Source organism: Mobula birostris, chromosome 7, assembly GCF_030028105.1.
Source record: "Mobula birostris isolate sMobBir1 chromosome 7, sMobBir1.hap1, whole genome shotgun sequence".
Classification (NCBI taxonomy): domain Eukaryota; kingdom Metazoa; phylum Chordata; class Chondrichthyes; order Myliobatiformes; family Myliobatidae; genus Mobula; species Mobula birostris.
Window position 1 is genome coordinate 109,888,552 of NC_092376.1, and position 23,027 is coordinate 109,911,578.

General features: G+C 41.4%; 1 protein-coding gene across 2 annotated transcripts in view; it reads right to left on the reverse strand.

Annotated features, from left to right (window-relative positions):
• Positions 1-23,027, reverse strand: part of LOC140200362 (slit homolog 3 protein-like) — a 669,401-nt gene that overhangs the window by 234,117 nt on the left and 412,257 nt on the right. For both annotated transcript variants that reach the window (XM_072263584.1, XM_072263583.1), the window contains one exon: positions 5,222-5,293. In XM_072263584.1, the coding sequence (XP_072119685.1) occupies positions 5,222-5,293 (72 nt within the window). The remainder of the gene's footprint in view (positions 1-5,221; positions 5,294-23,027) is intronic.

A 23,027-nucleotide genomic window follows, 5' to 3' on the forward strand; every position in this document is an offset into this window, starting at 1 on the left:
TAGAATCTCTGCAAACTAGAACCACTGTGCTGACTACAGCTCCTTTGCAGAGGCTGCACCAAGATTCGGTGCCTCTCTCAGCACATACTCCTGTGCCTCAGATCTTGCCAGACGACAGCGTTCTGTTGCAGACATCTCCTTGCAGTGGAAACCCAACGCGTTTCCAGCAGACCCAAGCGTGCCTTTCATTGTTGGTGTTCCAGTAGTAGCCAACATTTACCTCAGCATGTAAAATAATTGCATGCAAATAAAACTTTTCTGATTAAGAATTGCAAATATTAGAAGCACCGAGTCTTGTTCTTGCACAATATAGTTTGAAACAATGGCAGCCAGTGAAACGCAGCCATACTGGGCAAAGTGTTTGGATGTTCACAGCCTAATGCAAATTAAGAAGACTTCCGCCGTGCTTTTAAAAGTGTTCTTATTACTTGGGAGCGTCTTGTAGTGTAAAATGGCTGAGTTAATTAAAAATAAAAAAAGCATGAAATTGAGCTGAAACAGTCAAACTTTGTTACATATCCGTTGGTATATTTCTTCTCCATTGGAATTGGAAGCTTTCAATTTTCAATTCCTCTGAGTACTTCTGTATTCAAACAATAGCTATTAAAACTAAAATCAGACAAAAATAAAGAGATGAAATAGATGGCTTTGAGTTGTAAAGTTTCAAGCAGTGGTACTGTAGATTCCGGATCTTCATAGTACTTTGTTTGTACATGACGCACTCTGAAGCTAAAAGCCAGTAGTTTCTTAAGCCACCTTACTGAAGAAAGAAGACAGAGGATATCCATCATTCCTAACCTCACCATAAAACAACATAGTCAAACCAAGCCAGGGATAAAAAGAGTCAAATATGTCCAGGGGGAGATTACATTTATAGATACAAGCAGGTACCCTGAGCTGTCATTATGTCTTTTCTTTCCATCACAAATGCTGATTTATGCAAGTAAGTGCTCAATCTCATTGAATCACCAAGATTAGTGAAGGAGAGAAAGCAGAAGAATAAAAGCGGTCGTACAACATCGAGCGAGTCGACAGAGGACAGACAGCAGAGCCTTTACCAAGATTGCCTTTATTGGCTAGCATTGAATTAAATCCTCGGCAAACTCTTTTTTTTTAGGCTGAGGTCACCACTTTGTACTGAACATGATGGGGAATTCAATCTGAAATGGCCCATTCTAATCCTCTTTTATGATTTCCTTCCTTTGCACATTTAATTACAGAAAGGAGATTAGGCAGCTCTGCTCCCTTGAAAGTCAGACATTAAACAACCTCTAAAATTAAAAATAAACACAGGCAAGAATGGGATTCTGCTGATCTGCAGGGAAGAGATCGATAACAAGCAGTGGGAGATTGATTGCAGACAACCAGCAGACTATAGAGTAGCTATATAGATTCTACCTAATCAGGTAAATTAGCCTGCACTAACATTAATGTTTTCAATTCCAAGGACAGATCTGGGCTGCTGTCAATCCTGGAGATTATCTACATTCTTACACCACACTATCCACCTCTTTACTTTTTTCCCACAACAGTCCCCCAACCACCCCCACCCCCGCTGTTACCATGGCATGTTTCTGTTTTGCCACCATGCTATGTTTAAATTCCACACTTTTCAGTGAATGAGCTTAGGAGTTCTTGTTTACCAGTTCTTTGTTGACCTGCCACGTGTTGTAAAAATATAGGAACAGGTGCAAGCTTTTCAGCTGCTTCAGCCGACTCTCGCATCCAGTTAGATCAGGGCTGATCAGTATTCATCTCCCTTTTCCTGCATTTGATCCACATCCCTCAATATCCTTAGAGGACAAAAATACTGTGAGGCATGGAAGAATTACTTTATGAGGTGGTCAAGGGTCAAATCCAACAAGTCTTGTAGTCAGCAACACTTGTGTTTTATTAATGCGTCCAACTAAAATCCAATTTAAAAACTCAGAATTTTAAAACATAATGTTTTTTTTTCAACTTTTCTCTACTTGTATGGAAATAAATAAAATTAGTTCTTCAAAGGATAATCAAATATAACAACTGGAGTGGCACAGTAGCGTAGTGGTTAGCACGACAGTACCAGTGACCCGGGTTCAATTCCCACAGCGACCTGTAAGGAGTTTGTACGTTCTCCCCATGACTGCGTGGGTTTCCTCCGGTTTCTTCCCACAATCCAAAGGTGTACTGGGTAGTAGGTTAATTGGTCATTGTAAATAGTCCCGTTATTAGGTTTGGGTTAAATCAGGGTTGCTGGGAAGAACAACTCCAAAGGCCAGAAGGCCCTACTCCACGCTGTATTTCAATAAATAAATAAAAACCTAACCCACGCAGTTCCATTGGCACCCTGCCCATTGCCACCTCATCCTGCCCATTGCCACCTCACCCTGCCCATTGCCACTTCACCCTGCCCATTGCCACTTCACCCTGCCCGTTGCCACCTCACCCTGCCCATTGCCACTTCACCCTGCCCATTGCCACCTCACCCTGCCCGTTGCCACCTCACCCTGCCCATTGTCACCTCACCTTGCCCACTTCAGCTCACAATAAGTGAAAGGAAAAAAAGCTGGGATTGAAGATATCTTAGCAAGAAGCCAGACAAAGGCTACAAGTAATTTAGAAAGTAGATAGACAAGGGTATCCCAAGGAACAGGACAAACTTAGCACTCCCAACTTTTAATTCAACAATATTATAAAACTGCTATTTCCCAGAATCTCAAATTGAACAATCCCTCAAATTATCAAAGGTTCCTTCTTTTCTGGAGTAATGAAATTTTTAAAGTCATTGCTCCAAAGTTTAAAACAAGAAGGAAGTTATGGAAACACTTATAAGACAGAAGGTGGACATTTGGCCACAGTACCTGTGCCAAAATATAATCTCTTTAATTCTACTTTCCTGCATTGGGTCTGTAGCCCTGCTGGTCACAGCTTTTCAGGCACACATCCAAGTACCTATGTGATAAGGGTTTCTACATCTAGGACTCTTTCAGCAAGTGTTCCAAACTTTGACCAACATCTATTTTTCCTTACGTTCACTCTAAACATTCTACAAGTTACTTGGTTTGTGACTCTTCCGGAGGGAAGCACTGTATGGCTTTCAAATTTGCGTCGTCTAGGGACTCCATAATCTTATACATCTCATTTGAGTCTCCCCTCAGCCACTTCCACACCAGTTTATTCATCTTCACTTGTACTCTCTTTTTCTTGGATGGTCTGGACTCTTCAAATGGCTTTAATGACCGGTAAGCAGTAAGGAATGACTGGTAAGCAGTGAGGAATGACTGGTAAGCAGTAAGGAATGACCGGTAAGCAGTGAGGAATGACTGGTAAGCAGTGAGGAATGACTGGTAAGCAGTGGGGAATGACCGGTAAGCAGTGAGGAATGACTGGTAAGCAGTAAGGAGTGACCGGTAAGCAGTGGGGAATGACAGGTAAGCAGTAAGGAATGACCGGTAAGCAGTGAGGAATGACCGGTAAGCAGTAAGGAATGACCGGTAAGCAGTGGGGAATGACCGGTAAGCAGTGTGGAATGACCGGTAAGCAGTGAGGAATGACTGGTAAGCAGTAAGGAATGACCGGTAAGCAGTGGGGAATGACTGGTAAGCAGTGGGGAATGACTGGTAAGCAGTGGGGAATGACCAGTAAACAGTGAGGAATGACCGGTAAGCAGTGGGGAATGACTGGTAAGCAGTGGGGAAGCAGAAAGTCAACGTCTGAAACTCAGAGCACAGAGCATTGCCATACCTACATAATCTGATGGCCATTGGAATATTAGAAACTCACAGCACAGATTGAGGCATTTGGCCCACTTAACCTGCACCAGTTCCTTACAAAATCTCTTCACTTACACCAATTCTTTGCCTGCATGTCTTTAAGTGTCCTCTTTATCGGCAGAGGTCAGATGCATGGAATTCCCACAGGTAAAAAAAAAAGCTGACATCACTAAGGACATCTCCTTTATACTCAATATAACTATTCCCTTGAACCAAATATAAATTTGGCCTATAATGTTCTAAGAACATTAACAGACAAATGATTATGCTTGAATAGACACATTAGAATGTTTAAATGCCTATAATGAAATGATAAGAGCAACCACAGTACAGTCACTGAAAGTTACAAGTTGTGATCTGTAAATCACAAGCATTGCTCTGTGAACGAAGACTATTCTCAATTGGAACAGGGTCCACCTGATGCAAGAAGTAGGGCTGGGAACGCCGATCCATAATCCCTTGAAAATAGCGTCATAGGTAGATAGGGTTGGAAAGACAGCTTTTGGCACATTGACCATCATCAAGCAAAGCACTGAGAAAAGGAATCGGGATATTATGTTAAAGTTGTACAAGATGTTGGTGAGGCCTAATTTGGAGTATTGTGTGCAGTTATGATCACTTACCTACAGAAAAGATATCAGAAAGAGCACAGAGAAAATTTACAAGGATGTTGCTACGACTTGAGGACCTGAGTCACAGGGAAAGGTTCAATAGGTTATGACTTCATTCCCTGCAGTGTAGGAGAATGAGGGGAGATTTGATAGAAATATATAAAATTATGAGGTAAACACAAGCAGGGCTTTTCCAGTGAGGTTGGGTGAGACTAGAACTAGAGATCATAGGTTAAGGGTAAAAGGTGAAATATTTAAGGGAAACCTGAGGGGGAACTTCTTCATGCTGTGGGTGGTGAGAATGTGGAGAGAGCTGCTAATGCAAATGGTCAATATGGGTTCAATTGCAACATTTAAGAGAAGTTTGGATAAGTACGTGGATGGGAGGGATATGGAGGGTGATGGCCCAGATGCAGGTCGATAGGACGAGGCAGAATAATAGTTTAGCATGGGCTAGCTGGGCTGAAGGGCCTGTTTCTGCGTTGCAGTACTCTCTGACTCTATGACTCTCTGTGGTCTGGGACCTAGCCCTGTTTGAATAAAGAAAGGCTCTTCCTCAACGTGTACGTATATATAGATATATTTGTTGAAAAACTGAGATGCATTTTAGAGTCAACTTTACAAGATAATAGATGTGCAAACAGCAAATCAGTGGGTAACATGAATGGAGTGCATTTCCATCTTTAAAACCAGTGTAGAGTTTCCTGTCACCACTATTCTTAGCTGGCCATTCCACAATTGAACAAGCTCCAAATAAGGGAGTCTTCCAACCCCTATTTTTGTATGCACTCATATTGAAGTACTCAACATTGGCTCATTAACTTTTGAAAGATTGCCAAGAATATCACAAATACTCACAAAGTTCTCAGCTTTGGCATGTGGTTAAAACTGGTCAATGGGATGAGACTGATGTTGTTATTGTTGAGGGTTCTGAAAGACAAAGAAAGAAAATTAACTTAATCACAAGCCTACAACAGCAAAAATTATTTTATTGATAATGTTGAAATGTAGGTGGGAATGAAAGAGACGGCATTGAGTTTTCTTAAAATAGTTCTTCACTTTTTGCTAATTCTTTGGCTGGCAACGTTCTGTGATCAAGAAGCATAAAAATTGAGATAACGCTGAGGATTTGCCTTGCTTTCCCGCTATGGACACTCAGCTGAAGTGTGAGAGGGTCCTAGAATGAAAAGTCATTCCATTCTCATTGGAGAGAAGTTCTACAATCCCTCAGACACTGATGAATGTAACAGATTAACATTCCTGCCCAAGGTTTTACACTGGAAGTTGCTGACATACAAGCTTCTTACAGGCAGCAGTGGGACCTGAACCTGCTTTGCTGTCAGTTAAGCATATCAGATACATATGTTCATTAAATGAGTATTGCTCCACATTCTACAACCAAGAAAATAAGTCATCCAAAAACCTTTAAAAAGCATTTATGCATTCTGCTTTTTGTCGTTTTTTTTGCCAACAAATACACAAATGCATACTACACAACTTGTGTGAATGTAAGTAAAGAGATAATGCACCCAAAGATATTGCTTATTACTCAGGAACATAATGGTAATCCACTTTGCTATTCCTGAATTTCTAATATGGAACTTCAACATAGTACTGCAATTGTATGTATTCTAGACAAAACCCTGAGATGTGCATATATCATTCAGTTCATTTTCACAACTAGGTGAGATGTTAAGCTGAAGGAGTTGAATGTTTCTAACTCCACCAGAAGTTGGTGGATTCCTTCTTAACTGAGATCTTTCCAATCCTGATTACAGCGATGTCCCTCAGAACAGTTCTAATGGGTGCCTTGAGTATGGAAAGCACTATGGCTTTCCTGTTGGGTGAAAAGGGGGGTGGGGGAGAAGCCTAAGAGCCAAAGGCTAAAAGGAGATGAGAGATAGTGTGGATTCCCTACAACAGGGAAAGGTTGAACTTGCACTGCCTCAGGACCCCATTCAATTGCCCCAGACACTAACCTATTATTCCACTTATCTGTTGTCAACGCTGAAACAGTTAGATACCATCCTTGGAATACAAATATCTTTTTTAAGTTCGCAACCTAAGCTTAAACCCAAACAGGTAAAACAATCAGGGATCAGCCAGGCATTAATACTGCAGCAGATGCATCTCCTGCTGCATTACACACAGGTCCTCTCACATTATTTGCCATTTCTGCTACACATGCGCAGGCACACACTTTCACTGAGCATAATGAAGTGGATCACAACAAGCTTCCTTCTGTTCCCTGATATGGGTGCATTTTTGATTAAATACTTAGCTATCAATTTGATGTTGTGCTCCAATTTTAAGAGCATGAATTTGAATGATCTGAGGCAACACACACAAAATGTTGGAGGAACACAGCAGGTCAGGCAGCATATATGGAAATGAATAAACAGTCGCCGATTCGGGCCACGACCCTTCATCAGGACTGAGAAGGAAGGGGGAAGATGCCAGAATAAATAGGTGGGGGTGTGAGGGGAAAGAGGTTACCTGTAAGGTGATTGGTAAAGCCAGGTGGGCGGGAAATCTTAAGGGCTGGAGAAGAAAGAATCTGAAAGGAGAGGTGAGTGAACCATAGGAAAAAGGAAAGGAGGAGGGAAACACAAAATAATCTGCAGATCCTGGGGTCAAAGCAACACTCACAACACACTGGAAGAACTCAGCAGGTCGGGCAGCATCCGTGGAAAAGATCCGTCGACGTTTCGGGCCGGAACCTTTCATCAGGACTGTAGGGGGAAGGAGCAGAGGCCCTACAAAGAAGGTGGGGGGAGGGTGGGAAGGAGAAGGCTGGTAGGTTCCAGGTGAAGAACCAGTAAGGGGAAAGATAAAGGGGTGGGGGAAGGGAGGCAGGGAGGTGATAGGCAGGAAAGGTGAAGAAAGAATAGGGGGAAACACAATGGGTAGTAGAAGGAGGCGGAACCAAGAGGGAGGAGGTAGGTAGCATGAACCCATGGGGGAAGCAATAGGCAGGTGAGAAACATTGAAAGGTCAGAGTGTGGAATTGAGGAAGGGGAGGGGAGGGGGGAGTGCCCTCTTCTTCTGTTCTCTACTACTGTGGTGACATATTTGGGAGTATTGCAGGTGGAGACAGGGGAGATCTTTTACATACTAGCAATAAGCAGTAAAAATAAAAGGAAATTATCTGGTACTTGGTTTTGTACTTTATTTTTTCAGGAACTCAAACTCAGAAGCCACTTTAATAAAATTGACATTTCCCTCTGTCACTTGCTGTCAGGTGACCAATTCATCAATTCTCTTTTGTCTCTGTGCTTGTAAGCTTTGTTGTGTGCCCACGCTAGCATGTAATTACTTAAACCACAATGAAGTTACATTTAGCATGCAAAAGCCAATTACATATGGTCATTAGGCATCGCTTGACTACAAAACTGCTCCAAATAATCCAAGGGAAATTACCACAGTTACTGGTTACCAACAGTTTAACATAACTTTGTCTGTTTTTAGGATAATTTCACAATTATGATATTTTTTTCTGTTTTCATTGTTACTGTTTATAAAAGCAAAATGTTGTTTACCTCTCATTTGGTTATGATGAAACTTTCCATATTTCCTAAAGATGAACAACTTCTGCACTATTGGACTTTAAACACATTAAAGGCAGGATAGAAGATTAAATTCCCTAACATCCTTTGGTTTTGACATTCAATGGAAGCACCTTTATACCCTCAGATATCATACTAATATATGCTAACAATTGGGAATGTTCTGTGTTCTCCGAGCCCATGAGTTCACTAACAAAATCTGCCTATGTTGAGCAGGCTGGTTTCATCAGAATGTTTGGCATCTTTCAATATTGGTTTCAGACTTTCATCCTGTTCCTATATCCGCTCATCTTCTTTTCCTTTGGCTCATTGTTTTTGATGACATTGCACTTTTAGTTTTTATTTCAAGGAGAAGGAGAGGTCCTTGAAGGGACAGATGAGCAGATTGTGCTACTCCTCATCTGTTTTCAGCACAGTACATTTACTCGGTTTTCTCTGCTTTACTTCTCAAGCCATTCACACCACACACACAACTTGCTTGGTTTCCACTGGAGGCTATTTCTTGCCTCTCAAAGTCCAACCCTATGTCCCTGTCGTGAGAGGTGGAAATGGGAAGGCCGGCCAACAAGACTCAGATGAAGCTGTACAAGCCAATCCCCTGTACAGTGGATACAATGGATTACAGAAACATTGATGAACTCCAACCACACCATCGACTTTGGTCAATGGAGACGGGAGGTCATCAATGGCCTATGCTCCACTGGGAGCTAAAGGCCCAAGAAGAAGAAGAAGTTACTGTTTACCATGTTTGACTGCTGTCTCAGATCTACTGACCCAAACTACTCACAATGAGCTGGTGATGGGTGAAATGACTTCAGGTCCCTTGCCTCACAAGAAATCACAACACAGTTCTTGACAAGATTTCAAACCTACAGTCAACCTCTGCTATAGAGACATCTTTGTTTTAAGCTTCAAATTGGTCTAAGGTTTTACTTGCCCGATCAGATGTTGTCTACAAATATACTAAAGAATTGATGGACTTGCATTCTTTCATTAGTAGGTAGCAGAGATTAATACAACACTCTCTGACAGCACAGATCTCAAGGGTGCAAGACATTTGAGATTGCATCCGAGCTTCTGACATCATCTCCATGACCTTAGTGCTGTGAAAGAGTTTCCATTCTAGCTATGAAAGTACAGATGGTGTTTAGAGTTTATGTAACTCAGTTTTGCCACAATGTCCATTAACCTGGAAGCATTGATGATGACTTCATTATGAAACAATTTAGCATGTCATGTGCTGTCATGCAAGAAATATATAAACTGAATCGTGATCGATTCAAGAAATCCAAAATACCAGATACATGAATGTACAACATAGAACCTAGAGCAGAGAACACAGAAAAGCACTGCACAGCACAGTACAGGCCTTTTGGCCCACAATGTTGTACTGACCCTTTAATTTACTCTATGATCAACCTTATGCTTCACAAACCCGTCCCCACCAAACACACACATACACACACACACACACACACACACACACACACACACACACATATACATACATATACACACACAGATACACATATACACACACACTCACACACACACACACTGTTACGTACCCCGTAACTGGGTTGCCAAACCATCAGAAATGGACCACTTAGTTGGAGTCTAGTTTAACAGAAATTAATAAAGTTTTATTAAAGAAATAAGTAACACAGTACTCTAATCGTAAGGATATAAATGCAACAGGTTAGCAATGATAAAACACACATGTACACAGAACTAGGGTAATAGGAATCAACCAAGCTCTATTGCAGTGTACGGGTAAACTGATCAGTCTCAAGTGACGCAGAGTCCAGTTCAGCTTAGTATAGTTCACAGTAATCGCTGTTGTGCCGTTGGAGAGAGAGAGAGAGAATGCAAATTTTGATTCAAACAGACCTTTGATGTTCTTCGCAGTTAGCTTTCGGGCGAACCCTTTTATGTCTTCTGTGGTCACCGACTGTGACCCCTCCATTCTGGATACGACCGTTCTTCCGCGGTGAACCCGGCACCCAGGCCAGGGCCGACACACACACTAGGTTCCCGCCGATCGTCCCTTTTCACCCTGTCAGTCTAGGGTCAGTTCCCTCGAACCAGACCTCCAACTCCGACCAACTTGTGGGGGCACACCGCTCTTCCAGGGTCTCGTTAACTCATGATCTCGTGGTGTGTCGTGCCTTAGCGAACCAGTTCTTTTTATCCCCCTGCTGGGGTATCGCCTGTCCATCAAACTTCAAACAGTTCAGGTTCAAAGCAACCGGTCTGTCAATATTCTGAAGTGTGTTTCTTTCTCGTTAATCTCTCTCTTCTCTCTTATTAGCATTTTGAATGTTTCTCCATTGTCTCACTTATCTCTCTTTCATTAGCATCAATCTTCTGATAACTTGGTTTTTCGTCACAACACACACACACCCCCTTCTCCATTTTCTTTTCATCAGTGTGCCTAACTAAGAGTCTCTTAATCCTTAGCAGTGTGTTCCATGTCCCTACCACACTCTGTGTATAAAATCAACCTCCGACATCCCCCGCATACTTTTCTCCAATCACCCTAAATGTATTGTTCTGCATTATTAAAACAATGCAGAATAAAGCGTAACAACTACAGGGAAAGTGCAGCACAGGTGAATGACTTTGTGTATCTACAGTACAGATGAGAGTTAATATACTATAGATATCCTAAAGCAAAGCATCGATTGAGGTATGGTTAGAGAAAGTGAGTCCTGCCCAGGAGGCCAGAGTCTTCAATCCATCAGATTATGTATAATTTTGCTAGGGCAGTTTCATACTGCAGACAAGTAAATAAGGCTAGTGTCATGCTGAGAAATGTGCGAATAAGAAAGAATTGTAGGTGAAAGACTTAGGATGCCTTTTCAAGGTACAGACACAAGTGGTCTTACCCAAGTACATATCACGGGGTGACTGAGTAGTATTCATTCTGATCAACTGTGTTGGGACACAGGTAATGGAGCTGCTGCCTCACAATAACAGAGACCTGGGTTCAGTCCTGACCTCTGATGCCCCTGAGCAGAGCTTGTACGTGTGGCTGGGTGTCCCAGTTTCTTTCCGCTTCCCACATACATGGGGATAGTGGGTCAACTAGCCAATTTTTTTCCAGATGTCCAGAGATACAGTGTAAAGCTTGTCTTGCATACTGTTCATACAGATCAGATCATAGCACAGTCCACTGAGGGAGAACAAGGTAAGACAATAACAAATGGAGAATAAAGTGTCGTGGCGACAGAGAAAGTACAGTGCGGGTAAACAGCAAAATGCAAGATCAAACAAGGTACTGTACAGGTTGCGACATCAAGAGAATGCATAGTGCAATGATTTGATCTATGTGAAAAGTAAAACTATGGAAAGGAACAAAGAGTTGATATTTCATACCAAGACCCTGCAACAGGTCTGGGAAGGAAGGAAGAAGAAGCCAGAATAAGAAGGTGGGAAGAGGAGAAGGAGTACAAGCTGGAAGGTAATAGGTGAAACCAGTTGAGGGGAAAAATAGCTGGGTGGGTCTGCGGATGAAGTGAGAGTTTGGGAGGTTGCTGGTGGGAAATTAAAGGCTAAGGAGGACAGGAATCACAGGACAGGAGGGTGGACTATGGGAGAAAGGGAAAGAGAAGGGGCATAAGAGGGAAGTGACCGGCAAATCAGGAGAGGAGAAGTGAAGGGGTAAGAGGGAGCCAGAGTAGGGAATGGAAAAAGCAAGAGCAAGGAGTGGGAAATTTTATGGAAAGTTTGAAAAATCCATGCTCATACTGTCAGGTTGGAGGCTACCCAGAGAGAATATGAGGTGTTGCTCCTCCAACCTGAGAATAGTTTCATTGACCCCCTGCTAAACCTTCAAGATCTGGTTTGTCAACTGCTGCTCATTTCTAAGTGATAACTTTGCATGATTAATGCATTATTCAAGCCCGTACAGTATTAACCTACAGAACATTTTAAGGCGCCTCATGATATGCATCTTTCTATATGTGGTCTCAAGATGGCTCTACTATATTTCATAAAATGAGGATAGTCAGGTTCTCAGTACTACTCCGCTCTTTGAGGGCAAAACCAAGAGTATCAGAAGTTCAAAGTATACTTATTATCAAAGTAGATACATATTATACAACTTTTTTTCCTTACAGGCAGCCACAAAACAATAAACCCAAAAAGAATACATTAAAAAAGACTGACAAGCACCCAATATGCTGAGAAAGAAGAAGAAAAAACAAATTGTGTAAACAACAAAAGTAAGCAAGTAGCATTTAGAACGAAAGTGAGTCAGATGTGAAGCCTGGAGTTACCAAAGCAGGCAATAGTCGCAGCCTCAGTGCAGTAAAGAACCGGTGAATGCTACAGAGCAGCAAGCTGAACTGGCCTGACCCAGATGATAGTGATCATATCTATGCCTTATTTCTCAGAACTCTCTCCTAGAAAGAGACTGTAGAGCATTAGTGCAAATGTTTGCTTCATGGTTGTCACACACTGCGTTGGCTGAAGGGTCTATTTCTGTGCTGTAAGGTACTGTGAATACATTAGGAATGCTCCTAGAACAGGGGGACAATGCATTTGCAACACCACTGGCTGCATGAAGGATGAGTTGTGGGGATTTACTATGGTGGGAAGTCACAATGGCAAACAGCTTTTTTGATGTCACTTCATTGCTATTGTTGTTTGATCTTTTACAATTCTGAAGAAAACAAGACAAATCAAATGGTTCATTCATTGTGTTACCTTGCATGCTACAAGAAATGAGCTGCAGTCTTCTTTCATGTGGTCTCTGGAGAAGAATATTGTCTCTGAATCAGCAATGCTCTGTCCAAAATGCCTGCCTCTAACAAGCTGTTTCAACACAATGCAGTAAAGAGATTCTGGACAACAGTCAGTTCTGAGATTTTTCTGACACATCAGAAGACTGCTGTGGTTGCCAGGGACAAATTATTACAGTCCAGGGACATTACAGTCAGACTTATCTAGGGAAACATTTTTCAGCCTAAACATCTTTATCTGCTTCCAGCTTTTCCTCTGCCATAACTTGAAAATGGAAGTTACTTACTGATTATTCTTGCTCACTCTGCCCTATTCAAAACTTCCCCAGGAATAAATCAGCCCAAGTCATCCTGTAGAGGATGTCAATGTCAACCCCAGACTTGGTATGACCAGACAGTAAACATATTTCCAGTATTAAACATCACTAGCAAGAAAAAGTACAGACATCTAACCCTGATCTAAGTTTGTATTATCAAAATTGACAAGAAGCTTAATTGTTTGGGCTTTGGCTTCAGGATTACAACAGAGTTAGGTATGCTCTCCTGATCCTATTGTATTTCATTATGAAATGACAGCATCACAGGGAAGTTCAAGTTGAAGTTTAATTATTGTTCAACCATAGATGAATAGAGCCAAATGAACTGGTGTTCCTCTGGGGCCAAGATGTAACACATATTGCTTATAGCACATAGAGCAAATAGCATATATGGTTACGATTTCAGAGAGACATATTGTCACAAAGAAAAAAATAATATCGCCTAAGTAGTACTAAGTAGTACTCACAGTCCCCTGGGAAGACAACATCGATGAAGCCCATGAGCGCAAGTTAACCAAGTATGCAGAATTAAGATCAGAGTGCAGAGATAGAGGGTGGAAGGTCTCATGCCATCCATTCGAAGTAGGCTGCCGTGGGTTTATTGTGTTCACTTTCCAGAAGTGGCTGTGTGACCTGGGCTTCACTAGAAGAGAGATCAGGTCAACCAGCAGGGCTGTAGCTGAGGCAGCAGAGAAAGGATCAGCATGGGTGTGGACCAACTATGTCCAGAGGGGCAGATAGTCTGACAGTGTATACATATCTTGCAAACCCTTCAGTAGTTGCATAGACACCTGAAGAGCAGACTATCTGTTGGATGGAAGTGACTAACAACTCTGATAGAGGCAGATGCCAAGTCTTTAAGCTCACCAGTGGGAGGTGGTGCTTTAGCACTGCTGGCCCACCACCTCGAGGGAGTCTTGATCATAAGCGGGCCAAAACTCCTGAAGACAGGTGGCAGATCAACTGATGATCCCACTGGTGATAGCACAGGACAGCTAACATCTTAGTCCACGTGTATTTTTTTTAACTCCTGATCCTATTGTAGTTCATTATGAAATGACAGCATCACAGGGAAGTTCAAGTTGAAGTTTAATTATTGTTCAACCATACATGAATAGAGCCAAATGAAATGGTGTTCCTCTGGGGCCAAGATGTAGCACATATTGCTTATAGCACGTAGAGAAAATAGCATATATGGTTACGATTTCAGAGAGACATACTGTCACAAAGAAAAAAATAATACCGCCTAAGTAGCTGAGTGTCATGGTCCAGCTTGTTCTTCCACCAGGTAAACACTGGAGGGATTCACCGAGTGAACACTGGAGGACAGCACTGAGCAAACACTGGAGGGCAGCACTGAGCAAACACTTGAGGAGAGAACTAACGGGAAGGGCCAGTTCCCAATACAGTATGGATTCCAGTGCACCCTACAGAGGCTCCCCCACAATTCCTTGGTGCCTCCTCTCCTGTGTAGCTGCAAAAGGTGAGACTGCGGCTTTAGCTTTGTCCTCCCCACAACTGAGGCAACACATGTCCCCGATGAATCAGTGAACCGGACTTGCAGTGTCCACCCTGCACAGCCTCAGAGAAGATGGTGAGTCATCTTCTGAAGCACCGCAGTCTATTCTGTGAGGAGTACCCTACAATATTTTTAAGGAAAAAGCTCCATCATTTACATCAAAAGTAAGAAAAGGACAATTATACATTTCCAAATCAGGATGGTGAGCAATTTAAGAGGAGAAACTCTAGCTGGTGGTGGTGTTGCTTTGTTCTCACTGCCTGGTTCTTCTTGGTGGTAAAGGTTCTTGATTTGGTGGGATGATGGCAGATTCACTGGACCATGTAGCTAAAATGCATTTTGATACGGTACACATTGTAGCCACTGTGAACTGGTTATGGAGGGAATTAACGATGAAGAGTAGGGAAGGATCACCAAGACCATGGGCTGCTTAGTCCTACATAGTATAGATTTTCCTAAATGTTATTAGAACTGCACTCAGCCAAATAGAGAGTGAACAATCTACTATACTCTGCACTTGTGTTTTGTAGATGATGGAAAGGTGTCAAGAAGGGTGTTGCACATTGGAGGATATCTGTCCTCTGAGCTGCACTCATATTAGATCAACACTATCATGTTGATGATAGGGGTTAAAGGCAGATGACGAGACTGTGCCTTGTTATTGATGTCCTTCTTCACCCTTCCCTACCACTTTTGTAACATTACAGCTTCCAGACTCTAGCTTATATCTGCATGTTGCCTGTGTTCTTGCTGAAAGCAGTCATGGACTGCTGCATTTGCTGGTGAACTGCAAATGGAAATGTGCATGGTACATCTATCAGCATACATCTCCATTTATGGCCTTATGATGATGAAAGGTTTTCACCTTCGATAAAACATTCGAAGATCAGCACTGCACTGAGGAACTCCTGCTGTGATATTCCAAGACTTCCATCAACCACAAACATCTTCCTTTGTGCAAAGTTTGACCCCACTGTTGGAATATTTTCCCTCCGCTGCTGATTGAATTCAGATTTAGCAGTGTTCCTTGATGCTACATTCAATCAAATACTGCTTGATGTCAAAAACAGTCACACTCGCTTCACCTCTGGAATCCAGCTCTTTAGATCTTGGCTTGAAGCAGGATTGCGATGAATTTGGAGCCGAGTGGCTCTGTCAAAATCTGAATTACATTTCAGTAAACTTAACAACACTGCCAATTATTTCACTGATTGGACAATAAGTGCCTGGATAAGATTTGCCTTACTTTTTGTGGATAGAATATAGTTGGTTAATTCAAAATTCTTAGCTACACGCTAGTGTTACAACTGCACTGAATCAGTACAGCTTTGGACATGGCTAATGCTGGAGACAAGTCTGCTGTTCTATTACATCTTTTGTAAGTTGAATTGGCTAAGCACTTATTTCCATCAGGGTGAGGATTTCAGGAAGAAGCCAAGACGAAACATCTACACAGCACTTCATGTTCTTCAGATTGGTGTGTTCTTGGAGCTTCATCCTGCTGTCTACTACTATTCATGACTAGAATGTATCCAGGATTTGGAGTTTTCATCTAATCACCATTTAGTTTGGCACCATTTAGTTTAATCAACTACATGCATTTAGTTTTATCAAATCATTTTGTTTCCTTGAAACTGCTCTATTTCTAGGACAGTAACATTCAAACCAAAATTCGTGAAAGAAAAGTTCAGAGTTAGAAAACTTACAACATAAAAGGAGACCATTTGGCTCATAGTATTGGCTTACTTCCACCTTCCAGCAATAGAACTGTAGCTTTAGAGGTCATCCAGGCACTTTATAAAAGCAGTGTGCTAGCCTATCTGCCAACAGGATCCAGATGGAAGAAAAATGTCCTCTTCTCGACTAAATTCTTCTTTCAATTACTGTAATTTTCTGACTCATTTTTGACCCTTCTGGTAAAGGGAGTATTATTTATCAATGAACTCTCTCCAATCCCCTTGTAATTTTGTACATCTCAGTTACATCTCCCCTCATCCTCTGCTATTCCAAAGAAAACAAACCCAGTTTAGCTAATCTCTCTTTATAATTAAACCTGGTATACAATATCAAATACCCTACCATCTAATACTAACCCTCTTTATTACTATGTATCATCCTTGATTAATCTTGGCCATTCTAAATGAAGATTTTCTCCTCACAAGTGATTACAATACTTTGCCCTTCACTGAAGTTAATAAATTAAAGGGCGGAGCGGTAATGCGGTGGTTTAGCACAACACTTCACAGTGCCAGCAATTAGGGTTCAATTTCCGCTGCTGTTTGTAAGGAGTTTGCACATTCTCCAGATGACTGCATAGGTTTTCTCCGGGTGCTCTGGTTTCCTCCTACATTACAAAAGTGTTTGGGTTGTGGTTAGTATGTTGTGGTCATGCTATATTGGTGCCAAAAGCATGGCGATACTTGAGGGCTGCCCTCACACATTCTTGCACTGTGTTGGTTGCTGATGCAAATGATGCATTTCATTCTACGTTTCGATGTACATATGACAAGTAAAGCTAATAACAAAAATAATTTTAATTATTTGGTTAAACTTCCCTCTCTTTTTAAACAAAGACACAGCACTAGTTATTCCCTAATCCTCTGGCATCAACTTCGTAGCCAGAGAAGATTGAAAAAAGTTGTTCAGAGTCTCTCAAATTACCTGCCTTGCCTCTTTTAAACCTTTGGATATATTTCACCTGGACCTGGTGACTTATCGATTTCTGAAATGCAAAGTCCATTACAACTTGATCTGTTTAGAACATAGATCAGGAAGAATTTCTTTTGCAGAGGGTGGTGAGTCTGTGGAATTCATGGCCAAAAGTGGTTGTGTAGATGGTTGGATATATGTAAAGTGGAGATTGATTAGTAAGGGTGTTAAAGGTTATGGGGGAAGGCAGGAGAATGGGGTTGAGAAGGAAGATAAATCAGCCATAATTGAAGGATGGAGCAAACTTGATGGGCTGAATTACCAAATTCCGCTCCTACGTTTTATAGTCTTAAAGAAACCTCGGAACAACAAAGCTATTTGGTACTGATACGAGAAGAAAAGTTCAAAAACCTTTGGAATTTCCTGATCTGTAGGGCTCTGCCTTGACTATACAGTATTAGAGGCAGATCTGGTGAGTTTTGGGTTTAAATGGAATTGAAAAATAAGAAATTCTGTTTGGAAAAAAACTGAGGAATAACCTTAGGCTGACCTACAGACACAAAAAGTCAGTTCTTGTGACCATTTCTTATACATGACAGCAAGTATGAGTGGCGCAGACAGGGAGTGGTGCAACATAAGGGATGCGTAAGAAGGAGGTATCTCTGATTCTGCGTGCTTGTGTCAGAAAGACTGCTTTAAAATTAGTTTTAGTTTAATAATTCACATCGCTTGAGATCAAGAGGAATTTAAGTTCAAATAAAAAAGCTTTAAACAGATACTAAATGCAAAAGGAAAAACTTTCTATTCCCCCTCACTGTAAGTGTCTGTGCAAACAGCATACTCACTCAAGGTTCAAATGAGGAATATTAAAATTCAGCATAAATGCTGCCCTCAGTCCGTCCCAATATTTGCAAATTTTCAATTAATTTCATTTGATGACTGTCATCCTTCTCAGTCAGAATCCATCCTCAGTTGTAAACATAAAATGTCCATCTGCTCCTTCATAATTTTTTGCACAATATTTGACTGATTTACATTCTTTGAGCAACACAGCGATGCAGAGGAGGGATAAAAACTGGCCCATTGTAGCGTACTAAAGAGCACAAGTCACAGGAAATCTAAAAAATTTTACTGCTTGGCTCATCGTCTCTCTGCTACGTGAAACAGATTACTGAAGTTTGGTGCGTAGCCCTGCAGGTTATGTGTTTAAGCTCAATTGAAATGCTGCTTAAATGTATTTAGGATTTCTGCCGTTAGTTTCAGACTCTGACTAAGTGAAAGAGTTCTCCCTTTCTTTCCCTAATCCTTTCATAAATTATTTTAATTCTATACCCATTGACATTTGACCCTCTGTTAGGGGCAACGTGTCCTTCCTTTGTACTATATACATACACACACATCTTTCATAATTTTATAAATTTTTAATTTAATTTCCCCACAGCTTCTTTGTTCCAAAGTAAGCAAATTAAGCTTAGCCAGTCTTTCTACATAACTGCAGCTTCACGGTCCCAAGAACATCTTTGTAACCTTTGTCTGCACAGTGGTGTCCTATCCTGTACCTTTTTTATAACTTGGTGACTAGAACAATACACAGTACTAAAGATATGATCTGATGTGTTATATACAGGTTGAGTATGATCTCCTTCCCCTTATTTTCAAAGCCCCTACTAAATAAAGGGGGGGGGGTATACCTTTTGATTTTTAACTATCTTAGTTGCCTGTGCTCTACTTTTAAGGTCAGTAAACAGCCATCTCTGGTTCCTCTGTTTCTTCACACTTCTCAATAATATTGCATGTATTATATATTCTATGGTTTGTTCCAGCATCTCTGGTTTCCTCCCTTAATCCAAAGACATACTGGTTAGTAGGTTAACTGGTCGTTGTAAATTGTTCTGTGATTAGGGGTTGCTGGGTGGCATGGCTCAAATGGCCAGAAGAGCCTATTCAATAAAATATATAAAATAAATACCACCTCTCTCTTAGTAAAGCTAAAAGATTTCCTCTTCCCTGTTCACTACACTGACAAATTTGTAAAGTCTACAACTGTTTTAACATACCTTGAAGTCACTAACTTGCATTACCAAAAAAGCCACAAGGCAATACTGAACTCTGTGAAACCTCATTTGCAATGTAAAAACATCCATTAACCTTCGCACATTATTTGCTGCCACTGAGTAAGCATTTGATCAAATTTACCACTTTCCTTTAGATCCTAGGGTTCTTTTTTCACTTTTATAAACAGTGTGCCATGTGGCACTTGGTCAAAAGTATCACTAAAATCCATACAGCCTACTTGCCTTTTCGATCTTCACAGTTACTCTCTCAAAGAATTCAGTCAAGTTAATTGGTTTCCAGCTTCCTTTAACAGATCCAAGCTGTCTTTCCCTGATTAATCTGTGGATTTCGAAATGTAGGTTTAAATTGTCCACTACAATCAATTCTAATGATTTACGAATAGGAGAAAATCTGTAGATGCTGGCGATCAAGGTAACACACACAAAATGCTGGAGAAACTCAGCAGGACAGGCAGCATTGATGGAAAAGAGTAAACAGTTGACACTTTGGGCCAAAACTCTTCATCAGGACTGGAAAAAAGAGATGAGAAGTCGACAGGTCAGACCATGGCCTCCTCTACTGTTGCAATGAGGCCACACTCAGGTTGGAGGAATAACACCTTATATTCTGTCTGGGTAGCCTCCAACCTGATGGCATGGACATCAATTTCTCAAACTTCTGGTATTGGCACTCCACTTGTCCTTCACTATTCCCCATTCCCATTTCCCTCTCTCACCTTATCTATTTACCTGTCCATCACCTACCCTTGGTGCTCCTCCCCTTTCCCTTTCTTCCATGGCCTTCTCTCCTCTCCTATCCCCCATTCTCCAGCCCAGATGGAGCGTTCTCCATCTCCTTCACCAATTGACTTCCTAGCTCTTTACTTCATCCATCCCACTCTCCCGGTTTCACCTAACACCTACTTCCTCTCCCTCCCCCTACCTTTTTACTCTGACTTCTTGTCGCTTTTTCCCAGTTCTGATGAAGGGTCTCGGTCTGAAACATCGACTGTTTTCTCTGGTCCATAGATGCTGCCTGGCCTGCTGAGTTCCTGTGGCATTCTGTGTGTATTATTTACTCTAGTGATTTGCCTACCACCAAATCTAAATTAATTACCCTTTCTAAACAATGGTAAAATGCCTAGCAGTGTGCCAGATGTTGAAGTTTGAGAGGGAAGAGAAGTGAGGGCAGTTACTAGCAGAAGGTGCTCAAAAACCTGAAAGACCTAAGGGTACATCTGAGCCAAATGAACTGCAACCTTGGGTTCCGAAAGAGGTAGCGGTAGAGATTGTAGAGACAGTAGCAATGATCTTTCAAAAATCATTGGACTCTGGCATGGTGCCAAAGGACTGGAAAATTGCAAATGTCACTGAAGTCTTTAAGAAAGGAGGAACACAGCAGAAAGGAAATTATAGACCAGTTAGCCTGACCTCAGTTGTTGGAAAGATGTTCAAGTCAATTGTTAAGGATGAGGCTATGGAGTACTTGGTGACACAGGACAAGATAGGACAAAGTCAGCATGGTTTCCTTAAGGGAAAACCTTGTCAGACAAACCTGTTGGAATCCTTTGAGGAGATTACACGTAGGATCGATAAAGGGGATGCAGTGGATGTTGTATATTTGGACATTCAGAAGGCCTTTGACAAGGTGCTACACATGAGGCTGCTTGCTAAGTTAAGAGTCCATGGTATTACAGGAAGGTTACTGGCATGGTTAGAGCATTGGTTGATTGGTAGGAGCAGTGAGTGGGAATAAAAGAATCCTTTTCTGGTTGGCTGCCAGTGACTAGTGGTGTTCCACAGGGGTCTGTGTTGGGACCGCTTCTTTTTATGCTGTACATCAATGATTTAGATAATGAAATAAATGGATTTCTTGTCAAGTTTGCAGATGGTACAAAGATTGGTGGAGGGCAGATAGTGTTGAGGATACAGGTAGGCTTCAGAAGGACTTAGACAGATTAGGAGAATGGACAAGAGAGTGGCAAATGAAATACAATGTTGGACAATGCGTGGTCATGTATTTTGGTAGTAGAAATAAATGAGCAGACTATTTTCTAAATGGGGAGAAAATCTGAGATGCAAAGGAACTTTGTAGTCCCTGTGTAGAATACCCTAAAGGTTAACTCGCGGGTTGAGTCAGTGGTGAGGAAGGCAAATGCCATGTTCGTATTCATTTCAAGAGGTCTAGAAATACAAGAGCAGGGATGTGATGCTGAGGCATTCTAGGGTACTGGTGATGCCTCACCTTGAGTATTGTGAACAGTTTTGGGCTCCTCATCTAAGAAAAGATGTGCTAGCATTGGAGAGGGTTCAGAGGAGGTTTACAAGGATGATTCCGGGAATGAAAGGGTTGTCATATGAGGAACATTTGATAGCTCTGGGTCTGTACTCGCTGGAAATTAGAAGAATGAGGGTAGATCTCATTGAAACCTTTTGAATGTTGAAAGACCTAGAGAGAGTACATGTGGAAAGGATGTTTCCCATGGTGTGGAGTCTAGGACAAGCGGGCACAGCTTCAGGATAGAGGGTGTCCATTTAAAACAGAGATGCAGAGGAATTTCTTTAGTCAGAGGGTGGTGAATTTTTGGAATTTATTACCACAGGCAGCTGTGGAGGCCATGTCGTTGGGTATATTCAAGGCAGAGCTTGATAGGTTCAAAAGCATGGCATCAAAAGTTACAGGAAGAAGGCCGGGGAGTGGGGCTGAGGAGAGGAAAAATGGATCATCCATGATTGAACAGTGAGGCAGACTCAATGGGCCAAATGGCCTAATTCTGCTCCAATGTCTAATGGTCATAAACACAAGAGATTCTGCAGATGTTGGAAATCCAGAGTACCACACACAGATGTCGGGCAGCATCTATGAGGAGGGATAAAGAGTCGGCATTTGGGGCTGAGACCCTTCATGAGGATTTGAAGTCCTGATGGAGGGTCATGGCCTGAAACATCAACTGTTTATTCCTTGCCTTAGGTGCAGCCTGACATGCTGAGTTCCTCGAGCATTTTGTGTGTTGTACAATGTTATCAGCAGCCCAGAGTGAATGCAAAGGGATCAACTGAAATCATTCAGCAAAGAAATTGATGCCTATCAATATTATTCAATTGATATTTTGCTACTTTGTCTATGTATATTAGAATAGACCAATACAGCAAGGATAAATGGCTCTTAATAAAAAAGATACCTTGAGAACTTTCTGTGCAGCTTTCCATATTCCTCTTAGTAACCTGTGCTGTAAATATACATTTTCCTCTATGTTTCTCACAACACTACTTTTTATTCCCTGATATTGTAGTAGACACTTATAGTTACAGTAATATTTGCATGTGTCTAAGTTACGAATGCAATGCAATTATTAACAATAGCAGAGATGCTGTGGAGAGGTATTCAGCTTGATGATATGAAAGAGATGTGAAAACATTAATCAGAGAGGTACATATCAATTTAGGATTGTGGTGCAAAGATATCTTGTAAGTCTGGGCCAGCTGATTTCACAAACTATATCAAGAGCGCTGTTAAACTTACACTCTGTCAATGGTGTGCCACAAAGCAGTAACATATTAGGTGGTACAGATAAGTCATAAACTTTACAGGGTATTTAATCAAAGCAACCTCAACCTAAATTGAAATATATTACATGTGGTTATAAAATAAGAAGCAATTTAGATTTTTCTCTCAGTGAATATTCCATTTTGTCGATGAACTCTGAGAATGAGGGTTTTTTGACAATCAGGTTCCAGACTTTTTCTTTCAATGATTTCATCTTTGCCCTTACTGAGAAACAGCCAACAGACCTCACTGTTGACGCTTTTCACA